Genomic DNA, 21205 nt, shown 5'->3' with positions numbered 1-21205 from the left:
ACTCCAGCTGCTAAAGTGCATTACACTGAACTCGCAGAAACCTTTGCCGTTATTAATGGTTTATTGATTGCAGCCCATGGCTGATGAGAGTAGGTCTCCTCACCCCCAGGCCCCTCGGGGCCCTGCTATCTGCGGAAGGCCTTCTAGCCGGCATGCAGATCAATGCCACTCAAATCTGGAGAAAAAGGGGGTCTCCCAGCCACTTAATCCACTTTAGAACGATAACAGTGAAGGCACAGGCTCAGATGAGGCGCTGAGAAGAGGCGGATTGGTCCAGATCAAAGCTGAGTGGGAGCTGCTGAATCTGCAGACAGGAACGAGCATCTGCCTTCGAGTGGGGGAGGGGATGGGGGTACGGCATGGTTTGCAGCAGAGAGAGACTCACACCACGGCTTTCTGGAAGGTCTCGCCGTCCACTCATTTTGCAACTCTTGTCTGAGTACCTGCCACGATGACAAGCATGGGGCAAGGCCCTGGGACACTCTGGCAAGCCAGCTGGACGCAGGCCTGGCCTTCGCGGGTTCTCACTGTGTGGGGCGGGGAGGAGGATGCTTGTGAGTCGCTAATGTAAGTCATGAAGTTACAATGTAGGCAAGGGCTGCTAAGGAGGAACCTCCAGAGACCTGCTGTAAGAGTTAGCTATTGCTACATAACAAGCAGCCCCAAATCCCGATGGTTTAAAGCACCAGCCATGTATTCTCGCTCAGGAGGCTAAGGGTTGGCCAGGTTTATTCCCGAGTGTGGCCTTGCCTGGACCAACTGAGGAAGTGGGACCTCCCTCCGCTTACTCTCAGCCTCCATCAGAGGCTTGTCCTCAGGACAGAGGCAGAGGATGCAGAGAGAGGGGTAGGTGGAGAGGGAGAGACAGAGATCATTCTTTCGAAACTTAAACTTGGAATTTGCACACCATCACTTTCACCACTATTAGCTGAAGCAAGTCGTAAGGCCAAGAATGGGGAAATAGATTCCTCTTCTAGGTAGGAGGACTTCCCTGGTGGCTCAGGTCAAGTAAAGAATCTGTCTGCAATGTGGGAGACCTGGGTTCAATCCCTGGGTTGGGAAAATCCCCTGGAGGAGGGCATGGCAACCCACTCCAGTATTCTTGCCTGGAGAATCCCATGGACAGAGGAGCCTGGTGGGCTTCAGTGAAGAAGACTCCACTTCTAGGTGGGAAGAGCTATGAAGGCATTTTGCAAGATACAGGGAGGCTGTTAATCTAGATTATCAAAGGAATCAATCCTCCATGGCCACCTCGTCCAGGTGGCCACTTTCTAAGTAATTGTGTGACTTGGAGGTTGTGGCCATAGGAAGAAGATGCACCATTTGCGGGAAAACAGACTGTTGGAAGCAAAAGTGCTAACTCAGAAACGAAACCTGGCTCGACGCACCGTGGGTGTTACCGATAATGGATCCTGGATGGGGTTTTTGAAACGGAAAAGAGACATTAGTGGAAAAACTGGTGCAATTTGGGTAGAGTCTGGACTTGAATAAATAATGACCCATTAATGCTGGTTCTTAGTCTGAGAACTGTATTATGATCGTGTAAGAGTTAACAAAGGGGGCTCGTGAGGGGTGTTGGGAACGCTGCTCTGGGCAACTTTTCTGTAAATCTAAAATAATTCCAAAATCAAAAGTCTGTTTTTAAAAAGGAACTTGGCACATGGGAGGGATGGGAGCAACGCCACTGTCCCTGGAGGAAGGGGAGCTGAGGTGTGGCAGAACCAGCTGTGCTGAGGCTTGTTGGCCCAGATAAGAATCCTGGTCTTCACTTGAGGGGCAGAAAGAAGCCTTGGAAGGGCTTTAGGTAGGGCACTGCCATTACCCATTTGCATTTGAAAAGATCTGGGTTCTACCTGGAGAAGGATCAAGAAGGAGGTTAGCATGGCAGAGAAGCTGGTTAACTGTTCCTCCTGTATTTCAGGTGAGAAAGAGGTTGATTCTGGAGATACAGGGAAGAGGATGCTTTAGGATACGTCTAAGAGGTAGAACCACCTGACCTGCCTCTCGAGAAATCTGTATGCAGGTCAGGAAGCAACAGTTAGAACTGGACATGGAACAACAGACTGGTTCCAAATAGGAAAAGGAGTACATCAAGGCTGTATATTGTCACCCTGCTTATTTAACTTCTATGCAGAGTACATCATGAGAAACGCTGGGCTGGAAGAAGTGCAAGCAAGGATCAAGATTGCCGGGAGAAATATCAATAACCTCAGATATGCAGATGACACCACCCTTATGGCAGAAAGTGAAGAGGAACTCAAAAGCCTCTTGATGAAAGTGAAAGAGTGAAAAAATTGGCTTAAAGCTCAACATTCAGAAAACTAAGATCGTGGCATCTGGTCCCATCACTTCATGGGAAATAGATGGGGAAACAGTGGAAACAGTGTCAGACTTTAATTTTCTTGGGCTCCAAAATCACTGCAGATGGTGATTGCAGCCATGAAATTAAAAGACACTTACTCCTTGGAAGGAAAGTTATGAGCAACCTAGATAGCATATTAAAAAGCAGAGGCATTACTTTGCCAACAAAGGTCCGTCTAGTCAAGGCTATGGTTTTTCCTGTGGTCATGTATGGATGTGAGAGTTGGACTGTGAAGAAAGCTGAGCACTGAAGAATTGATGCTTTTGAACTGTGGTGTTGGAGAAGACTCTTGAGAGTCCCTTGGACTGCAAGGAGATCCAACCAGTCCATTCTGAAGGAGATCAGCCCTGGGATTTCTTTGGAAGGAATAATGCTAAAGCTGAAACTCCAGTACTTTGGCCACCTCATGCAAAGAGTTGACTCATTGGAAAAGACCCTGATGCTGGGAGGGATTGGGGGCAAGAGGAGAAGGGGACGACAGAGGATGAGATGGCTGGATGGCATCACTGACTCGATGGACGTGCGTCTGAGTGAACTCCGGGAGTTGGTGATGGACAGGGAGGCCTGGCGTGCTGTGATTCATGGGGTCACAAAGAGTCGGACACAACTGAGCGACTGAACTGAACTGAACTGAATGGAACTGAAGAGGTAGAACATTCAGGACTTGGTCACTGACTGTGTTTGGGGGAGCAGAGAAACAGGAGATACCAAGGATGGCACCTGGAGTATCACTTGGATCCCTGGTGGAAGGCAGGACTGCTCACGGAGCTAGGGGACTCAGCAGAAGGAGCATCCAAGGATGTAGAAATGGTCCCCAGGCAAGCAGCTCCCCAGGCCAGATGTCCCCAGTGCGCTCTGCGTTATGACCTGCGCGTGCCACCTGAACACGAGCGCCGTGGCTGCCCAAGCACGCCGCCCGTGCCCCTGCCACAGCAACAGGCCTGCTGCCCAGCTCACCCATGTGGCCGTTGCCTGTGCGCTTCCACCCGTGTGCCAACCGGGTCCTTATTATTTTCTTACACCGCTTGGGTAGCTGCCAGCTCCGTGTGCCCCTGGAGCCTGCGCCTTCACAGAGATGTCACCTGCGCACCGTCACCTACGCCTCAAGTGGCCTCTGTAAGAGGCAGCTATAAGCGTCACCTAAACACACCACTCTGGGTGACTGTCACTGCCAACCCTGCCCGGTAGAGAGGCTTTTTATTTTTTTCCAGGCTAGCTGAGTTGCAAACAAAGAAAATAGTTCCCGGAGGAAAAGAGTTCCCCGCTGTTTCTGCTGTCACCATGCTCTTTTCCTTCGAGACGGGAGACAGCATCTTCCCCACCAAGCTTCCCTGATGAAAAGCTCCCCATTCTTGAAGTCCTTTCGTGACAAGTCGGTAGACCAGGTTTCAGCCTCTGTGCATTCTGTGGAAATGAAGATGTTTGCTTTCGCTAACGTGAGCTGGGCGGTGGGCAGCAAGGAGCCATGGTTAGATGGGTTGGCTTCCTTCGTGAGACCCCTGGATGGGGAGAGGCTGGGAGCCCAGGAGGGTGTGTGTGTGTGCGTGCGCGCGTGTGTGTGGGGGGGCACGGAGGTGTGGGTGGGGGACTGTGAGTCACAGGCCAAGGGGCTGGAAGACAAAGGTGGGGGTGGGGACAGCTGAAGAGAGAGGGGAAAGGCGTGGCCTCGGAAGCAGCAGGTGTAAGAGAGGCTGGCTGAGCCGAGAGAGACCTGAGCTGGTGCGGGGCTGGGTGTGAAGGCGGACTGAAGGACTCGCCTTGGCACCAGCAGGGCTGGGACAGGCGTGCGGGCCTCGGAGCCTCCGCCCACCCTTAGCCACCACCCTCTCCCCCCGCCAGGCCTCTGGTAGGACCACAGGGCCAGCATCATGGGTAGGGCCCTGTGCTTGGCACTTCCTGGGGTTCCCTGAGCATCAGCTTCTTCTTGGAGCTTTCTGCGGCTGCGTGAGAAACCCCAAGACGTGAGCACAGAGACCTTCCTTCTGTCGTGGCCAGAACAGGCCCCTTGTTGGGTGCTCCATGAAGCCCAGAGAAGGCTGGAACTCGTTCAAGGATGCACGGGTTTCCCCGTCGCAGCTGCATGGCCTCTGAGCTCCAGGTCAAAGCTCCTCCCCTTCCAAGTGTCCAGATCTCACTTGCCAGAAGCCCCCTCTTCCCAACAGGCATCACAGCATCCAGGAACCACAGGCAGCGGTCCCTCGACCATCTCAATGCGGTGTTCCTGCTTCCAGAGGTCTTGAGGTCACATCGTCACATGTAATCTTCACTGCAGGCCACCCCTTCACCCTCCAGAGCCTAGGGCACAGGGCCTGGGTGCCATCAATGTTCCGTGAAGTCGCTCCCGCTCCCAGCACGGCACGCGGGTGTGCGCTGGTGGGTCCGGGAGCGTTGCTGAGAGAACGCTGGACGGTGGGGCTTTGGGGGTTGGTCTTCTCGGTGCTGTGACTTCCGGCCCCAGAAGATGGGTCTCCATTCTGCTCCTCTGTGCCGCCCGCAGGCTGCCCGAGGTCCGCGTCTCTGATAACGGCCCCTACGAGTGCCACGTGGGCATCTACGACCGCGCCACGAGGGAGAAGGTGGTCCTGGCTTCAGGCAACATCTTCCTGAACGTCATGGGTGAGTGCGGGGCTGTGGGCCCTGGTGTCGCCGTGCGTGTGCACGTGTGCCTGAGTGCATGTGTACCCAGGCACACGGAGGGGCTGGCCCGGGAACCACCTGCCCAGACGCCCGTCGTACTGGCAGGAGACCCTCTTCTCACCTTGGCTTGCCCTTGAGGGCAGGAGGCCGGCCGTGCCCAGGCATGACCTGTAGCCTCTCAGGAACCCCTTCTCCTTCCAGCACCGACACCCGGGCCTTAGGGAGGCGGGGCTCAGCCTCATCCCTGGAGCCCGTGGACTCGCACTTTGGCGGGCGAGAATTCTACCAGGAGACCACCCATGTACCTGGACTCGGCGCTTTGAAGAGGCTCTGATACATTGATTAGGATGAAAGAGGACCTGAAAGGGCTCTGGGATTTCCCGGGGGGCAGCAGCCTGCAGCGGCCTCTGGGCCTCAGTTTCCCTTCTGTAAGATGGGAGTGAGATGCAGGCCAAGTGGGACATTCATGGACTTCCCAGCTCCAGGCTCTGTGACCTGCTGAGGTCACAGAGAGGAGATGCTGAGCTGCGTGGACACCTTTTCCAGGTGGAAGCCAGGAGCCATGTTCCTGGAAACCCTGTGGGCAAAGTGCGGTGGGGGGTGGACCCTCCCCAGCGGGGTGAGACTCCAGGAGCCTCCGGGGCACGGGAGGGGGTTGAGACCGCACCTCAGCGAGGCTGCACACACACTGCAGAGAGAATGTCCCCTCCGTGCGCTTCCCGAGGCCTTTTCCAGAGCACAGACACGTCGGAGGGCAAGTTAGAAAGCGTGCTAGACTGGACGTCGGCGTTCCTGGGTCTCCACCCTGCGTCTGTGCCTCCATCTCTCCATCTGTAAAATGGGGACAAGCATACCAGTGCCTGTCTCTGGTGGGTGTGCCCCCATACCCAGCCTCGGTTTCCCAGGTTGTAAAACACAGCCTTCTCCCAAGTGGTCTCAGAAGCCCCTGCGGGCACTGGTGGTCTTGCCAGGCGCACTCTTGAGTTCTGGGTCAGCCCTGCGGCCAGGATTCTAGGCATGTGGTCTCGACTCCAGACTGTGTGTTCCCTGCTTTCCTTATCCAATGATATATATCAGGGAAACAAAGCTTGCTGTACTCGGGCCAGCAGTGAAAGCCCAGAGGCCCCGTGGAAGGTGACTGCTTCTGGGGAAACGGAAAACCTCCAAAGGCCTGACCTCCAGAGGGATGCCAAACCCCGCAGAGCGGCAGACTCTGTATTCTGGCTTCCGGGGGTCGGGCCGTGCCGGGAGGGGCTACGCCAGGGAAATCTCCCCTTTTGCAGTCACCCACCCACGGAACAGCTCCTGTGTACTTCAATAAGAAATGTTCTCAGCGTCTGGCCCCGAGCTGGTCACATCAAGGAAGCCAGTGAGGAATGAAACTCTTTGTCCGATCGAGGGGCTCCCAGTCTGACGAGGGCCATATTCTCAATTGTTTACTCATCAGATATTTGTTGGGAACCTACTATGTGCCAGGCAGTGGCCACACGCTTTCGGCAGGAAGCATCTCTGTCCTTGGGGAATGTGAATCTGTGCATGCTGTGGTTTAGTCGCTAAGTCGCTGCATAAGACAAGTCTAAAACATGAGCGTAGACAGGTAAGTGAGATGACTGTGGGCTCACTCTCAGTCGCTCAGTGTCTGACCCTTTAAACCCCCTGGACTGTAGCCACCAGGCCCCTCTGTCCGTGGGATTTCCCAGGCTAGAATACCAGAGTGGGTTGTCATTTCCTTCTCCTGAGGAGTTTCCCGACCTCCCGACCCAGGGACCAAACGTGCGTCTCCTGCGCTGCAGGCGTATTCTTTACCACCGCGCCACAGGGGACGCTTACGAGACGACTGTGGATGGTGATGAACGTTGAGCAGAAAGTCACGCGGGGTCACGGGGTCAAGAGTCAGTACAAGCGGAGCGGTGGCTGGTTTAGAAAGGGGGCTCCTGGAGGCCACGCGCTTATGTGCTTTCCAGACCATGTGTCATTAGACCCCCCAGCCAACCCGAGGGGAGGGACGCATTACCCCTATTTTGCAGACACAGATATGGATAGGCACGAGAGAGCTAGCAACTTGCTTGAGGGCACACAGCAAGGACCACGAAGCCTTCCTGTGAGATCAGGCTACTTCGTGCTGGGGTCGGAACCCAGGCCTCTTGACTCCCAGGCCAGCTGGGTTGCACAGATGGAGGTAGTGTAGATGGTCCAGCTGAGGCGGTGTAGACAGATGGAGGCAGTGTAGACGGTCCAGCTGAGGCGGTGTAGACAGTCTGGCTGAGGCAGTGAGACAGATGGAGGCAGGGTAGATGGTCCGGCTGAGGCAGTGTAGACAGATGGAGGTAGTGTAGACAGATGGAGGCAGTGTAGACGGTCCGGCTGAGGCAGGGTAGACGGTCCAGGAGGCACATGGTCTCACCAGCTCACCGAGGGATCCTGAGCCGGTTCCTGCCCCCGTGGGCCTGGTGCCCTTCTTCACACAGTGAGGAAGTGGAGGGAGGTAGCCCTACGCCTCCTGCGCCAGCTCCCTTGCAGGCAGAGGTCTCAGGGCCCAGCCCGGGGTGCCCAGCTGGCCCGGCGGTGTGCTCCCAGCAGGCTCTGGGGACGGGGGCTCTGTGCCTCTGAGCCCCTCCCAGGGCAGGTGGTGGTCAAAGCAGGGATGGGCAGACAGCTCGTGGGACCCCAGTTACCGAGCAGGAGGCTGAGCTACCAGGAGGGACCAGAGAGGGGCAGGCAAGAGATGCCACCCTCCCCACCCCAGTGCCCCAGGAAGGCTCTGACCCCTGGACGTTCAGGGCATCCCAGGAGGGGCTGCCCTAGAATAGCCGCCTCCCCCATCTCAGTCCGTCCTCTGACTGTCCTAAACCACCGTGCTTGTCACCAGTCTCTCCAGCTCCGTTACCCCCGACGGGTCAGGCTCACCAGTGCTCGCAGTGCCCACAGGCCTGGATACCCTGTCCCACCCTGGCATGTGCCTGATGGTGGGTGACCCTCTGGCTTCATGCACGTTTTCTTACGGAATCCTAGGGACAGCTCTGGGAGCCGGGAGATGTTGTGACCCCTGTTATAAGAGGAGACGGAGGCTTAGGGAGGGGAAATGATTTATCTAGGGTTGTAACAGCCATCTGAGGCCAAAGCCCACAGTCTAAACTAACGGTTCTCAAACTTGAATGAGCGTCAGAAGCACCTGGAGGGCTTATGAAGATACAGCCCCTGATTCAGCAGATCTGGGTAGGGCCTGGGAATCTGCATTTCTTACAGGTTCCCCGATGATGTCGGTGCCAGGACCACATTCTAGAACTGCTGGCCTAAACCTCTAAGTCTTCCAAAAATACTCATTCTGTAATATCTCTGTTGGTATCATTATCTCTACATGTATCAGCAGCTACTCTTATTTATAGGCAAATATATTTCTCCTTCCTCCTTCTGACTCTCACCTCCCCCCAGACACGGGAGAATGCCCCATCCCTTCCACATACAAGATAAGGACACGTGGGTTTGGATCTGAATCCCAGATCCACCAGGTGACCTCGGATTCATTTGCCTCCCTGGGCCTCAGTCTCTCCATCTGTAAAATGGGGGTGAGGATGCCTCCTTCCTAGGGTGATTGTGAGGTTTAAATCAGAAAAGGTTTGCAAACACCTAGCCCAGCCTGAGGTGGCCAGGAGGCTCAGTAGGTCTGATTTCACTGTCTTTATGCACACCATCTTGGCCTGCCTGCTCTCAGGCACGGATGTGGCTGCCTCCTCCTGGCCCCTGGTTTTAGCCCTGGCACAGAGAAGTCTCGTCCACTATTTCTTATTCCAAACAGCCTTAAGCCAGTCTGAGAAGTGAATGCTCACAGCTTTGTACACCGTGGTCCTTGGAAAGGGGGTCCAGGTCCTGGGAGTCAGGGTGGCCCACCCTGTCTATCCATCCTCCTGTGGGTCTGCCCGTCCTGGGAGGAGCCAGGACACTTCCCAGCCTTGAAAAGGAAGCCACACCTCACCCTGACCAGCTTGTCCCAATTCCACGGTACTTCCAGCGGAGCCTTTTGCCTGATTCTCACAACAGTCCCTGAGGGGCAGGGTTGCTGGTATCCCCAGTTCCCAGATGAGACGACTGAGGCTCAGACAGAGGAGAGATCCCTCTGGTGGCTGCCCCAGCCCCAGAGCAGCTTGGCTTCTGAGGCTCACCAAGGTCCAGACTGGTGATGGAAAGGCGGCGAGAGACCGAGGCACCGAGTATAGGGCTGTTTCCTGCGTATCATCTCCTGTGACCCAGCGGCCGCATCAGACCACGAGTCAGAGCCTGCACTATGCACGCTGCGTGGACCCAGGTGCAGAGAAGCAAGTAGCTTGCTCGGCCAAGACTGTGAGGATTCAATGACATAATCCACAGTATAGAAGGTTCTGAGCCCCGACACAGTCTGAGTGTTCCATAAACAGTACCTCTCTGCCAACTACTATACATAAAAGAGACACAACAGCCCTCCTACTGCAGAGCACAAGGAGCTACATTCAGTATCTTGCAATAAACCATAATGGGAAAGAGCATGCAATAGAGTATGTATATATGCATCCATATATACACGTACGTATATGTGTATCCACAAGAGTGGGTGTATGTATGTGTGTAACTGATGCACTTCGCCGTACCCCAGAAATTAACACAACACAATGATTTGTAAATCAAATCATTCCTTGGTTCGGTTCAAAGGTTAGGCCTCTGTACTTTCACTGCAAAGGCCTGGGCTCAGTCCCGAGTTGAGGAACTAAGATCCAGAAACTGTGCAGTGTGGCCAATAATAATGATAATTTCTTGAAAAACAGTGTGTGTGTGTGTGTGTGTGTTAGTCGCTCAGTCTGTCAGACTGTTTGCAATCCCATGGACTGTAGCCCAGCAGGCTCCTCTGTCCGTGAAATTCTCCAGGCAACAATCCTGGACTGGATTGCCATTTCCTTCTCTGGGGCTCCTGCAGAGGAAATGAGAATTAGACGCCTCAAGTCCAAGGGAGCCCCCCCGGACTCTCTCAGAGTAAATCGACTATACTTCAATATGCGTAAATACATAAATACATAAAAATAGTATCTGTCACCATAAATAGTGTTCATGTCAGTTAAAAATCAGGCACAGTTAGAAAGGTTTAAATTTTGTGTCCTCCTCCTCCCCCACGACTCTCTTCTTTCAACAGGCAGCTTTCAGAAATTAAAGCCAACTCACTGTTTTGACCTGTCCGTGGCACGATGTAGAAAGATCCCATTCTGTCACACGCATGGACACAGTGACCTCCGAGCAAGTGGAGGTCATTGGAAGCTGGGGTCTCCTTTCAGCCACCAGGGACCCTAAGGGCCGTGGCAGCCAACAGCAGGGCAAGACAGCTCCTGCCCCATTTGGGGGACCGTGGGCGGGGCACCGAGGCGCTGAGCAGCGTCCACCCCCGCCCGCACGAGCCTCACAAGCCCAGAGTGGGTCCACGGGAGAGGCGGGCGTCCTGGTCTGCCACCACCAAGACGGCATCCGTCTGGAGCATTCTAACGCGCTGTTTCCAGAGGCCTCAGGGTGGAGATCAAAATGCACGCGCGGCTGTAATTTCACGCCTATAACACCCCCACTCTGTGGCGGGGAAAGACATTTGGGAGCCCCGTGGGCGACACCGAGGGATCGCACCGCACACAGTCATTAAAATGTTTTTATCCGTGCCGCAGATAAATTGTAAGCCAATTTGAGAGTTGCGTGCTGGGCCCCGGGAACGCATTATACACAGTCACGGAAGGCTCGCCAAGGCTCTTCTTGGGGGTGTGGGTCATGCAGGGGAGCGTGTTCAGCCTGGGATGTTACAATCAATTAAATGTTGAAGGGCTCAGACACCCCCACCCGCCGAAGCAGAAGAGGCTGTTCTTCTGGTTCTGCCGCAAGACCGAGGCACAGGGCTTCTGGGCCGCCCTCCCCGGGCAGAGCTTCCTCCGAGGGGCCTCGAACCCAGAGCCAGGAATCAAGGCCCCCAGCAGGCGAGCCCTTTGCGCCCTTCCCTGTGCCCTGAGTATTGAAGCTACAGTTCATCGCGTGACTCTCACGAGCGCCTCTCAGAGCACGTGTTGTCATCCCCATTCTACAGATGAGGAAAAGGAGGCTCTGGGAGGCTAAGGGGCTCATCCACATGAGTGCCAGAGCTGAGGACCCCCCACAGGTCCGCCCAAGACCACAGCTGAGGTTCCTAACAGCTTCTCTGAGCTGCCGACCTTGGCACAAAGACTGTTGGTGATAAAAGTGCCAAGCGAGCACAGGGAGTGAGGGGGGAGGGAGTGCAGAACGAAGAGCGGGGACCCTGCGGGGCCTGCCCCCCAGCTGGGAGCACCTCGCATTCAGAACCCAGTGGGGCTCTCGTTCGTTCAGGGGCCTGCAGGAGTAGCGGGCAGGGAAGAGCACGTCCATCAGTGCCCCCCACCCTGCCCGCTTCTCCATTCCTGCACCCAAGCCCCTGAAGCCATTCTCCCATCCACTACTACCCAGGGCCCCCTCACTACTCAGGCCCTCTGAACGGAGCACTGGACTTGGAGTCCAGCTGACCTGGGTCCAAATCCAGGTCAGTGTCCACGTGTGACATGGACAGTCCAGTCCTGAACTTCCTGTCTGGTAAACACAATGCCAGAATGTCTTCTTTTGTTCAGATATACTCAGTTCAGTTCAGTTCAGTTGCTCAGTCATGTCCGACTCTGCGATCCCACGGACTGCAACACGCCAGGCCTCCCTGTTCATCATCATCTCCCGGAGTTTACCCAAACTCATGTCCATTGAGTCGGTGATGCCATCCAACCGTCTCATCCTCTGTTGTCCCCTTCTCCTGCCTTCAATCATTTCCAGCATCAGGGTCTTTTCTAATGAGTCAGCTCTTCACATCAGGTGGACAAAGTATTGGAGTTTCAGCTTCAACATCAGTCCTTTCAATGAATATTCAGGACTGATTCCTTAAGGATGGACTGGTTGGATCTCCTTGCAGTCCAAGGGACTCTCAAGAGTCTTCTCCAACACCACAGTTTAAAAGCATCAATTTTTCGGTGCTCAGCTTTCTTCACAGTCCAACTCGCATCCATACAGGACTACTGGAAAAACCATAGCTTTGATGAGATGGACCTTTGTTGGCAAAGTAATGTCTCTGCTTTTTAATATGCTATCTAGGTTGGTCATAGCTTTTCTTCTAAGGAGTAAGCATCTTTCAATTTCATAAGCTGCAATCACCATCTGCAGTGATTTTGGAGCCCAAGAAATTTAAAGTCTGTCACTGTTTCCACTCTTTCCCCATCTATTTGCCATGAAGTGATGGGACCAGATGCCATGATCTTCGTTTTCTGAATGTTGAGTTTTAAGCCAATCTCTTCACTCTCCTCTTTCTCTTTCATCAAGAGGCCCTTTAGTTCTTCTTCGCTTTCTGCAATAAGGGTGGTGTCATCTGCATATCTGAGGTGATTGATATTTCTCCCGGCAATCTTGATTCCAGCTTGTGCTTCATTCAGCCCAGCGTTTCTCATGATGTACTCTCCATATAAGTTAAATAAGCAGGGTGACAATATACAGCCTTGACATACTCCTTTCCCTATTTGGAACCAGTCTGTTGTTCCATGTCCAGTTCTAACTGTTGCTTCCTGACCTGCATATAGGTTTCTCTTTCAAAGATCATCTCTTTCAGAATTTTCCACACTTTGTTGTGATCCACACAGTCAAAGGCTTTGGCATAGTCAACAAAGCAGAAATAGATGTTTTTCTGGAACTCTCTTGCTTTTTTGATGATCCAGTGGATGTTGGCAATATGATCTCTGGTTCCTCTGCCTTTTCTAAATCCAGCTTGAACATCTGGAAGTTCACTGTTCACGTATTGCTAAAGCCTGGCTTAGAGAATTTTGAGCATTACTTTGCTAGCATGTGAGATGAGTGCAACTGTGTGGTAGTTTGAGCATTCTTTGGCATTGCCTTTCTTTGGGATTGGAATGAAAACTGACCTTTTCCAGTCCTGGTATATTAGAAGGTGATTTGGCTGTCCATACAGATAGACATTTTAAATGTCAATTTTTCATTCATTCATTTATTTACTAAATATTTATTGACACCGGGTATATTCCAGGCGTTATCGGATGTATGGGAACTGCGCTTTGGCAGTTGGACAGACAAAATTCCAAGTCCTCCTGGAACAGACAGTGCAGGGAGGGAAGCAGACACGAGCAAGTAGACAGCCAGGATTGCAATGTGTGAGAAGGCAGTCAAGCAAAGCAGAGGGAAGCGGGGCTGTTGTAAACAGAGTGAACAGCAAGGTCTCTCTGAGAAGCTGAGGAGATGACCCTCCGAGTAGGTGAGGCCTGAGCCGTGTGGACTTCATGCTTTCATGCGACCAATTCTACAACCACTTGCTTACTCAGCATCTCCCGGGTGCCAAGCATAGTTCTAGGTAATGAAGACACAGCTCGTGGAGGGAGGCAGTTCATGGCACAGATGCAGAAGCAATGTGGGGACCTTGCTGAGTCCCCAGGGCTGCCGGTAACATATGATCCTGACCTGGGTGGCTTCAAAGAGCAAAAATGTATCCTCTCGCAGTTCTGGAGGCGAGAAGTCCAAGGTCAAGGTGTAGGCAGGGCTGTGCTCCGTCTGACAGCTCCAGGGAAGAGTCCTCGCGTGCCTCTTCCAGCTGCTGCTGGCTGCCAGCAATTCTCAGCTTCCTTGGCTTGTGAACGCGTCGCTCCGGTGTCTGCCTCCATCCTCACCTGGCGTCTTCCCTCTGCACATCTGTGTCTCTGGGTCCCAACTTCCCTCGTCTTATAAGGACACACGGTGTTGTATGAAGAACCACCCTCATCTATCGTGACCTCGTTTTAACTTGGTTACATCTGCAAAGATCCTACTTTGCAATAAGGTCCCCTTCGCAAGTCCCGGGCAGTAAGGACTACAGCACCTTTTGTGAACAGGTGAAAGTGTTGGTTGCTCGTTGTGTCCAGCTCTTTCTGACCCCATGGAGTAGAGCCTGCCAGATTCCTCTGTCCATGGAACTCACTAGGCAAAAATACTGGAGTGGGTTGTTCTCTTCTCCAGGGGATCGTCCTGACCCAGGGATCTAACCAGGGTCTCTTGCATTTCAGGAGGACTCTTTACTGTCTGAGTCACCAGGGAAGCCTTATCTTTTGTGGGGGAGACACAATTAAACCCACAACAGTAGCTGAGCCAGGAGGGGGAAGAACAGCTTCACTTGTCTGATTTCAAAGCCCACACTCTGGGCTCCTAGCCCCGTGAGTGAGTGTTCACGGTGCGCTTGCTCACCTGCCAGGCACTGTGCCGAGCTTTTCACAAGTTAATTTACTGAACAGTCACGAAAGCTCTGGAAGGTGGGTACCACCGCTTCCCTTTTGACAGGAGAAGAAGCTGAGAGGTTGTACCACTCACCCAGGCCACCTGCCCCGCAGTGCCAGCCCTGGGGTGAGTGCATCCCAGACTCTTAACCGCTCCACTCTACTGGCAGGCAGAGCATTGATAAGTATTAATAAAATGTTCTCTCTTAGGATCCCTGTGTCTGTTCTAGAGGCTTCCAAGTGCGATTGGCAGATAAAGGTAGAATTCTGCACCCCGAGGCCACAGTGGCACCAAACCACACTAAAAGCTTTTCCAAACCTGGGGCCAGGGGACACGACTTCCACCCCAGAGAAAGGCTGTGAATGAACTTTGCACAGCTTTTCTTTTTCATCAGTTATGTTTTACTGAATTTTTATTAAGCACATCTGGTGCTTTTTTCCCCTTGTTTTTTTTATTTCAATTGATTTGTATTGTGATAGAATTCACATAATATATAATTCACTCATTTAAAGTACAGGAGTCAATGGTTTCCCGGCCAGGCCTCCTGGAAGTAGGCTCAGCCTCTGTCACCCTTCCCACCCCAACCTGCCGATAGCCGTCTCCAGCCCCAGGGTGAATTTCTTCTAATGGAGTGAAATAATCGAGTCCAGAAAGAAATCCTCACATCTGTAGTCAATTGATTCTCGACAAGGATGCGAAGACAGTTCTGTGGGGACGGAAGAGTCTGTTCCAAAAAACGGAGCTGAAACAACCAGAGAGCCGCACGCAAATAGCAAAGGTGGACATTCCCTCACGTCTCGTGCAAAAATCAACTCGAGATCCACCATCAATCTAATGTGGGAGCTGAAACGATAAAACTCGTAGAAGGAACACGCAGGAGACTGGCTGTGAGTCCGCTGATCCCATGTCTCTCCAGTGTGACCCTGCTGCCCTCTGATGTGGACTTGGGGCCACAAGTCCACGAGAAGCCTCCCCCACCCCTGCACCCCGCCCTGTGCCCGTTGCCTGGAGTTCTCCCACAGGAGGCACTCACCCTGGGGCAGGTGAGGGTTACCGGCCTGCCTGGAGGGTAGCGGAAGCTGAGCCCACTTCCACGAGGCCAGGCCAGAACCTGGGGTTTCCGGAGAGATCTGGAACTCTGCTTTCAAACCAGATTCTTTTATTTTTTAACGGTCATACTCCATTTATAGTTATTATAAAAATTTGGCCGTTCCCCCTGTTGTACGATGTATCCTTGTAGCTTATTTCTTCTTCTTTTTAAAAAAAATATTTTATTTTCTATTGGAGTGCAGTTGATTTACAATGTTGTTAGGTTCAGGTCTACGGCGAAATGACTCCGTTACACATATCCATATATCCATTCTTTCTCAAAGTGTTTTCCCATTTGGGTTATTACAGAATGTTGAGTAGAGCTCCCTGTGCTCTACACTGGTCCTTGTTATCTATTTCATATATAGTCATGTGTATACTGAGCTTCCCTGGTGGCTCAGCTGGTAAAGAATCTGCCTGCAATGCAGGAGACCTGGCTTCGATCCCTGGGTTGGGAAAATCCCCTGGAGAAGGGAAAGGCTACCCACGCCGGTATTCTGGCCTGGAGAATTCCATGGACTGATAGTCCACGGGGTCGCAAAGAGTCGGACACGACTGAGTGACTTTCGCTTTCTTTTCTGTAGTGTGTGTATATTAACCCCAGACTCCCAATTTCTCTCTCCCCAACCCCTTGTACTTATTTTATACCCAATCATTTGCACCTCTTACTCCCCTACTCTTCTATATTGCCCCTCCCCCTTCCCCCTCCCCAGTGGTGAGCATTAGTTTCTCCTCCACAGCTATGAGTCTGCTTCCTTTTGTTATATTCACGCTTGCTGTGTTTTTCAGATTCCACATATAAGTTACATCACACAGTATTTGTTTGTCTGACTTATTCTAGTATTTAGCATATTTAGCTGTTTAGCATAATACCCTCCAAGTCCATCCATGTGGCTGCAAATGGCAAAGTTTCATTCTTTTTGATGGCTGGGTAGTATTCCACCGCATATCAAATCCACTTTATCCATTCATCTGTTGATGGACACTGAGGTTGCTGCCATATCTCAGCATTGTTGTGAATAATGCTGCTATAAACATTGGGTTGGAGAAGGCAATGGCACCCCACTCCAGTACTCTTGCCTAGAAAATCCCATGGACGGAGGAGCCTGGTAGGCTGCAGTCCATGGGGTCACGAAGAGTCGGACATGACTGAGCAACTTCCCTTTCACTTTTCACTTTCATGCATTGGAGAAGGAAATGGCAACCCACTCCAGTGTTCTTGCCTGGAGAATCCCAGGGATGGGGGAGCCTGGTGGGCTGCCATCTGTGGGGTTGCACAGAGTTGGACACGACTGAAGCGACTTAGCAGCAGCAAACATAGAATACATGTATCTTTTTTAATTGGTGTTTTCAGATATATGCCCAGGAGTGAAATCGCCGGGTCCTACGGTCGCTCTGTTTTAGCTTTGTGTAAATGGGTGCAGCTATTCTTGGAAACAGTAAGGCCAGATTCTGGAACTTGAGTCTGGATTCCCAGCCCAGTGCTCCTCTCTAAAAACAGGAGCACCTCCCCAGGGCCAGTCACTGGAGTGTCGGGAACCTCTCTTGACTTGAACAGGAGGAATGCCTCCAGCTCCAAGTAGGATGGGAGGAAGTGAGGGCCTGGGCAGACCCGGCACCCCTCAGAGACCCACTGCTGCTCCCCAGGCCTGAGCAGAGCCGGAGAAGCGCAGCTCTGCCTCTCTGCAGGCTGCCCGCAGAAAGCGGCTGCAGTTGGTAGGATACAAAGCCTGCCCGTGGGGCAGGCCAGCTGTGGGGTCCCGGCGGCTCTCTGCAGACCAGTGTGCAGCTGGGGCATACGGTGGTCCAGGGGCAGGACATTCAGCGGAGGGAGGTGTCTGGTCTGAGAATCCCCTGGGGTCCCCAGGCAGGCAAACTGGGAGCCATCCCTGCAGCCCCCATCGTAGTCCAGGCCGCCTGCTGGGTGAGAAATGATCAGCTCATTCCTCTGTCTTGGAAACGGAGGGGATGAGCCACCTGCTGGGCTTGAACTAATTACAAGAACCAGCCCCAGGCCGCTGCAGTGGCCCGGGCTCCAGAGAGCACAGGCTGCTGTCAGGAGATGGTGGGGGGCGAGTTGGGAATCTGGCCAGAGCTGCAGAGGTGTCCTGGGGTGCGGAGGGGAAGAGGGTGGGAACCCAAACCTCCACCTCTCTCCCCAGATGCCCCCAGGGTCCTGACTCTGGTGCTTCTGGCCTCCAGGCAAACACCTGGGGTCCTCCAAGCCCTCTCCCTGCCCCCCACCTCCCCACGCCCCTGAGTGAATGACAGTAAATGCATGTGCGTGCACGTGTGTGCTCAGCCGTGCCCGGCTCTCTGGGACCCCATGGACTGTAGCCTGCCAGGCCCCTCTCTCCATGGAATCCAGGCCTGAATACTGGAGTGGGTTGACATTTCCTAATCCGGGAAATCTTCCTGACCCAGGGATCGAAACTGCGTCTCTTGCTCTCCTGCATTGGCAGGCTGATTCTTTACCAACTGTGCCCAAACTGGGAATAGGAGAAGGCTGGGTAACCCTAGTTGAAGAACTGCTCCTCTGATCCAGAAGCTGACTAGAAACAGCGTTCACCTCCCAGGAGAGTCGACGGGTGGTCAAGGGTACGGGCCTTGGATTCAGCCGTGAATTTGAAACCCAGCTCTGCAACTATGAGTCATAGGAGCGGGAAGTGTTAATCGAGCATTTACTACACCCCAGTATTCTTCCCTGGGAGAGCCCACGAACAGCGGAGCCTGGCAGGCTATAGCTCCAGGGCGCAAAGGAGTCAGACGAGCCTGAGAGACTCAACAGCAGCAGCGAGACGCCAGGCAAGGCCCTGCTTTACACCTGCTCGCGCGTTTATCAGAGCAGCCCTCTCGGGGAGGGTCTTCTGTTTTCTCCCTGTTTTACACATGTGAGAATGGAGAAGCTAAGAATCGTCCAAGGGCACAGGTCCAGCAAGGCTACAACTGGGACTCAAGCCCAGGCAGGCTGGCTCCAGAAGCTGTGGGTTAGAGGACTAACCGCTATCTACACCGACAGGCTATTTAATCTCCTTGAGCCTCAGTTTTCCTATCTGCTAAATGGGGATAGCAGTAGCGCCTTCCCTGCTGGGCTACGGTATGTAAAGGCTTGTGTCCCAAGCTCATAGTGGTGAGCATTCGTGGAAAGGGTAGTCATTCTTCTCACCCATTTTGCCTTAACTTTCACCCTGGAAATGTCCGTGGGGCCAGGGAACAGGGTCAGAGATGTGGGACGTGACATCAGCCCAGTGGGAGCTCTATAAGCCCGGCAGTGAGGACTGTGGCCTCTCACCCTGGCCCCTGGTGAAGGAGATCTGGGAGGGACTGACCCAGCACCCTGAGTCCAGTCCCACCCGTTATGCAATCTTGCCATGACTTTTCCTCTCCCAGCCTCAGTTTCCCCATCTGGGAACTGGGGGTGACGAAGGTTCCCATTGGGGAATAATGAAAGCTCCCCCTTCCTAGGGCTGTTGTGCGGCATAAGGACGATGACGCTTAGCCTGACCTGCTGGTAGGTTCTGGAGGTGGGGGGGCAGCTTGGAGGGGAGATTTGGCAAAAGCCAGCCCAGGGCTCATGCAGAAGAGGCTGGACATGCCAGGCATCTTTAGACAGAAGCTGCAGGTCACGGAACCGATTGGAAAGCTGGGAGCAGATGCAGAGGACGTGACGCGACCTGGCCTGGGCTGGAGGTGCTCTCCGGAGAAGGTGCCAGTGAAACCGCGCGCCTGCCCTCAGCAGACAGCAGCTGTGGAAAAGGGGCCACTGGAGTGGCGTGGACAGGGCTGCTGTCCTCAGGGCCTCTGCAGGCCTTCTCCCCACCAGTCAGAGCTTCTGGACGGGCAGCAGGGAGGCTGAGGCAGCTGGCTGGGCTTGGCTGCCAGAGGGAGGGCGCAGCCCAGAGGATCGAGGCTGGAGCGGCCAGGATCTTCCAGAATGGACATGGAGGCTATTCAGAGACTGAGCACTGCCGTCTTGAGTGCCTGGACCTGGCCGGGGACTGGGAGAGAGGCTGCTCACTCTGCCCACCTGCCCACCCACGGGCCCCCAGCCAGCTGAGGTCAGCGGCTGAGAGCTCGTTCAGAGAGGGGCTGAACAGATGGGTCTGGGGCTCAGAGGAGCACTTTGGAGTTAACTGGGCTGGGTCATGCATCAAGGACGGTCACTTCCCAGCCTTAGCCTCGAAGGCCAGAGCCTGCTGACTGATTCCTGGACTGGCTTCCAGAATCCTCTGTCCCTGCCTCTTTGAGCGCAGCCCTGCTGACCGCAGCCCACTGTGAACTCAGCGGCAGGCCCAGCACAGCCTGTTAGCTCCCCAGTCCTCCCCTAGTCTACGCATCCTCAGATGACCCTATGCTGTCTCAGTTAGGGGGGGCAAACTACAGCTGGATCAGAGAGGGCAGGGCATTTGCCTGATGTCACACAACTGTGAGTGGGCTGGGATCTGAGCTCAGGTCTGCTGAAAGGAAGAACCCCCGAGTTTTCCACGACACAAGGCTGCAGGGAAGACAGGGTGACATTACCCCCTGTGATGTGGGGCCACATGGCAGCCGCCCAGGCCTCGGCCAGATTCCAGGCCTCCTCTCAATAAGACAGTGTGGGATACTTGGGCTGCTCTCTCAGCCGCTCCTCCTAGGCATCTGGTAATTCAGCAAGATCAGCGTCTCCATTTTACAGCAGAGAAAACCGAGTCTGCGCATAAAGGGAAGCCTAGAAGCGGAACCTGAGGCTTCTCTGATTAGCACTCTCTTTCCCTCCGTGGGGACGGGAGGCCCTGAGCTGGGGAGGAGACAAGGCCCTTAGAGGCACAAAGGGACAGCTGCATAACCCCTCTGAGCATGATCACGGCTGGAAGGAGGAGACGGCTTAGTCAAGCAGCAGGCACTGTTTTGTGCGTCTTGTCCCTGGGACCACAGGGCGACGTCACCAGCCCTTCTGTGAGGGAAATGCACAGGCCATTTGCTCATTCATTCTTCACACTTACAGGTCCTTGATTCAACCAATATTTATAAGCCCCTATTATGTGCCTGCTGTGGAGGAAGGACCACGAGCCATCTTAATACGGGATGGCCAGGACATACGCTGCTGCTGCTAGTCACTCAGTCGTGTCCGACTCTTTGGGACCCCATGGTCGATAGCCCACTAGGCTCCTCTGTCCATGAATTCTCCAGGCAAGAATACTGGAGTGGGTTACCTTGCCCTCCTCCAGAGGATCTTCCCGACCCAGGGATCACGCAGATTCTTGACTGTCTGAGCCACCAGGGGAGCCCTGGGACATACGATATTAGTGATGAATTTTGCAGTTACAAGGAAGCAACTATAGCTTCAAGCACTTTATAAATTGATTTACTCTTCACAGCTCTAGGAGGTAGGTACTTCCAGCACTCTCTTTTTATAAACGAGGCAACTGCAGCCCAGAGAGGTTAAGTAACTCACCCAAGGTCACACAGCAAGTGAGCGGCAGTGCTGGGCTTCCAAACCCAGGCTGCCTGGCTGGGGAGCTTCTTTATAGCCTCGAACAGAATAGCCTGCTGTGCCCCCCTAAGCTGAGCTAGAGGTTCATCTGTTCCCGGAAATTGTCAGGCAGGTGGCTGCAGTCCCCCAAGGCTCTCACCAGCATCCCGGACCTTCTGCATCTCACAGATCTGGCCTCTCTCCACCTACTGTCCACCCAGTTCGACTCTAGCCTCGTGAGCCCACCAGAGCAGGCCTGCAGGTGTGTCATTAAACCTTGACAAGTGTGAGGCCCACGCAATGCTTTATCCTTTTCACCCCCTGGGAGCTGGATTTAGTGTTTCTGGCAGAAGGTAGACCTCCCCTGC

At 53.7% G+C, this 21205-nt stretch overlaps 1 protein-coding gene across 1 annotated transcript in view; it reads left to right on the top strand.

Moving 5' to 3' along the window:
• The window catches only part of IGSF21 (immunoglobin superfamily member 21), a 281859-nt gene that overhangs the window by 230417 nt on the left and 30237 nt on the right, over positions 1 to 21205 (top strand). Inside the window, exon 4 of the mRNA XM_025278849.3 lies at positions 4860 to 4978. Within this exon, the coding sequence (XP_025134634.1) occupies positions 4860 to 4978 (119 nt within the window). The remainder of the gene's footprint in view (positions 1 to 4859; positions 4979 to 21205) is intronic.

The sequence above is a fragment of the Bubalus bubalis genome, chromosome 2 (genome assembly GCF_019923935.1).
Source record: "Bubalus bubalis isolate 160015118507 breed Murrah chromosome 2, NDDB_SH_1, whole genome shotgun sequence".
NCBI classification, from domain to species: Eukaryota; Metazoa; Chordata; class Mammalia; order Artiodactyla; family Bovidae; genus Bubalus; species Bubalus bubalis.
Note: the sequence above shows the minus strand (reverse complement) of the source record. Positions and strands in the feature narration are given on the sequence as shown.